Here is a 2,856-nt window from a genome sequence, read left to right on the forward strand (position 1 = left end):
TTTACGAGAAAACGTTCAAAGGTAAACAGCTGGCTGTGGATATAGAACACACACAGACACAATTGGCTTGGGAATAGTAAACGTCGGACAGTTGAATATATATTTTTATTGATTATCCTAAGTGCTGTTTTCTTTCCACCAGGTTTGCAGGAATGATTTCTATTAATGCCCCGTAAAGCCATAAGGACAGAGAAGCCTCCCCTGCGGTTCTTGGAGCGGCCTGTGGGTGGAGCCAGACTCCAAAATGTGCCTGAAGTCCGAGCAGCACTCAACCCCAAAGAGTTTTTTACAGAGGCACAAGAACACGACAGCACGGCTCTCCGTTCTTGGGTACGTTGTTTGTTTGTTTATGTATCTATTTATTTAATAAACCTAATCGAAAAAATCATATATTCAAACATGGCAGACATGTCAAACATGTTTTCAGCCACTGATATCCACAAATCCATCCAAAAACAGGACAATACATTCAAACAAATAAATAACCAAACAACTACTATTTGAAAAGAAAATTAATGTGAGATATACAAATGTTATCAACATATAACTAACACTAACTATGACTAACTAACTAAGAAAAAGAAAAAAGAAGAAGGGACGAGGCTGTCTGATGACAGGGTAAAGCAGTGAAAATATTCTCAATATAGTTTACTTAAGGGGGTCTACAGCTAAACCTGACCTTCTTGTACAGTTATTTCACAGAAAAAATGTTATATGCTGGGTTTTTTTTTGTTTTTTTGCTCTACTTTCAATGTTTTAGGTAAGCCCACAATTTGACAGTTCAATTGCGGCAGCACCTCCGGTGAGACGAGGGAGGAGAAAATGTCAGTCTACCACAAGCATCCTTGACAGTTGCAGTCAGCTGTCCAGGAAAACCAGCGTGTGCAAATTCCCCTCATTAACGTTTCAGACAAGGTCAAGAGACCAGTCTCATCAACCGAAGAGCACACGCACAAAGAAAGCCCCAGAGCGTGCTGTTGTGTCTGAGGCGGGAAATCAGCCACTGGGATTATGCCAAATCAAAAAGACAGCTTCAAGTGCACCGTACTCAGACACACCAAAGAGACAGGCGACATCAATCAGGAAAAGAAACGTGGAGAGGTTATCTGATGGTGTTGCCTCCTCCAGCAGATGTTCGGACCGATCTGAAACTCCATCTGTCGAAGTGACAGAGAGAATCCCAACGGATGGACCATCAACACCTGCCACCAATGAGTTCAGCAGTAGTGTTGGTCCACCACCAGATGTGGACACTCCAGAAGTAAAGCAAGAAGGGAGCGATAGTCCCTCCTCTTCCTCGCTACTACACTTGCTGCTGCCTCAGTGTACACCACCATGTAATGAGCCACCTGACATTTTGGTAGCTGACACGCCAGAGAGGGATTATGGGGTGAAGGTGACATGGAGGAGGAGGAGGGGTTTGATGTTGTTGTTGAAAGAGAGGGGTCACCTCTCGGATTCAGACGTGTTAATTCACAGCTGATGTAGTGAGCGACCACTTGACACTGGATCACAATTTTTTATATGAACTATTTTTACTGCACTAAACAGAGCTGCTGCATTATGAATTGCTTGTGATATTTCAGTTCAATTACCATGTACATCTTTTTAATTTGATGGTAACCTCCTTGTGATAAGAACTCTCTTACCCACACGCTCTACATAGCCCTGGTAGTTTTTACTGTAAGAACCCAATATTTGAATCATATAGTGAACAGAACCACGCTGCATTAATTACTGTAATATTTAAGTACCAAACTTTCTTCATAAGTAAGATTTTGTCTACACAGATCCCAAATACACTGTACTGTTAAAGATTGTCGCAACTCAGAGGCATTATATTCATATCCAATTGGGACCTCTAGCCTTTTGTTTGTTATTCTATTCTATCTTTAATTAATGCAGTGGTTCTTAAATTATGGTTGGGCCCCACTGATGTGGCATAGAACCACTTCAGGTGGGGTGTGAATGACCAGGAGAAAAATATGTCATGAAACTAAGTTGAATTAATATAATATATGTTGAGAAAATAAACAAGCAAGGTGATTTTGATTGATTCTTGATTCTTCGATGCTCACCTTTATTTCACTAAATTCAACTTGGATCCATCAGTTTCTTCCCCTGTCATTGTAAATGATTGATTTAAAAAAGTGGGAAATGCCACAAAAAGCACCATATGCACTGTAGCTGATATTACATGTCCAGTATCAATCAAACACTTTAATTTTGTCGATGACATGAAAACTCGAGTGGCTGGTGTAATGAAACCAAGGGTGCAGATGGGGGATCATTTGAATACTGCTGTTGGTGATTGTGAGCAATGCTGTGTCACTTAAAATCTCCCCTTTGTCTGTGAAACGTGTTGAAATACAAATAAAATATAAGGAATAAATGTAAAAGTCCAATGAGCAAACTTAATTAAATAAGACCTCTCAGCCTATGGTTAGTGATTAGATTGCAGGACAGTGAAACTTGGACAAAGAATTTATATATTATAATATATAAGTCAGTAAGGAAAAATGTTGAGAACGATGGATTTAACAGTTCATATGAAGGACAAATTATGACCCAAGGATAATTAATAAATCATTAAATAAGTGATAAATAAAAATGTTAAAATTCAGAATTTGCACTTTTTATAAATTATCTAATGTATTTCTATATTTAACTATTTATTTCTGCATTTGTTTATTTATTCATTAATTTATGCTGATGTCACTTTATCCTACTTTCAAGGTAAAAAGGAAAGAAATCAAGAGCTCTCAACAGTGGACAACTCCACCCTTTTCCAAAATGTCCGCCAATCACGTTTGCCCTAAGTAAACGGCTGGCCAATAGGAACGCGCCTTGTTGGTG

The 2,856-nt window shown here is 38.9% G+C and overlaps 1 protein-coding gene across 1 annotated transcript; it reads left to right on the forward strand.

Moving 5' to 3' along the window:
* The first annotated feature begins 122 nt into the window (after positions 1-122).
* On the forward strand, positions 123-1,654 carry rhno1 (RAD9-HUS1-RAD1 interacting nuclear orphan 1). Its single transcript, XM_084711264.1, has 2 exons — positions 123-330; positions 761-1,654. The coding sequence occupies exons 1-2, from the start codon at positions 166-168 to the stop codon at positions 1,481-1,483; spliced, it is 888 nt and encodes a 295-aa protein (XP_084567390.1). The 5' UTR covers positions 123-165; the 3' UTR covers positions 1,484-1,654.
* The last annotated feature ends 1,202 nt before the right edge of the window (positions 1,655-2,856 follow it).

This window comes from Lutjanus erythropterus, chromosome 22 (assembly GCF_056507025.1).
Source record: "Lutjanus erythropterus isolate fLutEry1 chromosome 22, fLutEry1.hap2, whole genome shotgun sequence".
Lineage (NCBI taxonomy): Eukaryota > Metazoa > Chordata > Actinopteri > Lutjaniformes > Lutjanidae > Lutjanus > Lutjanus erythropterus.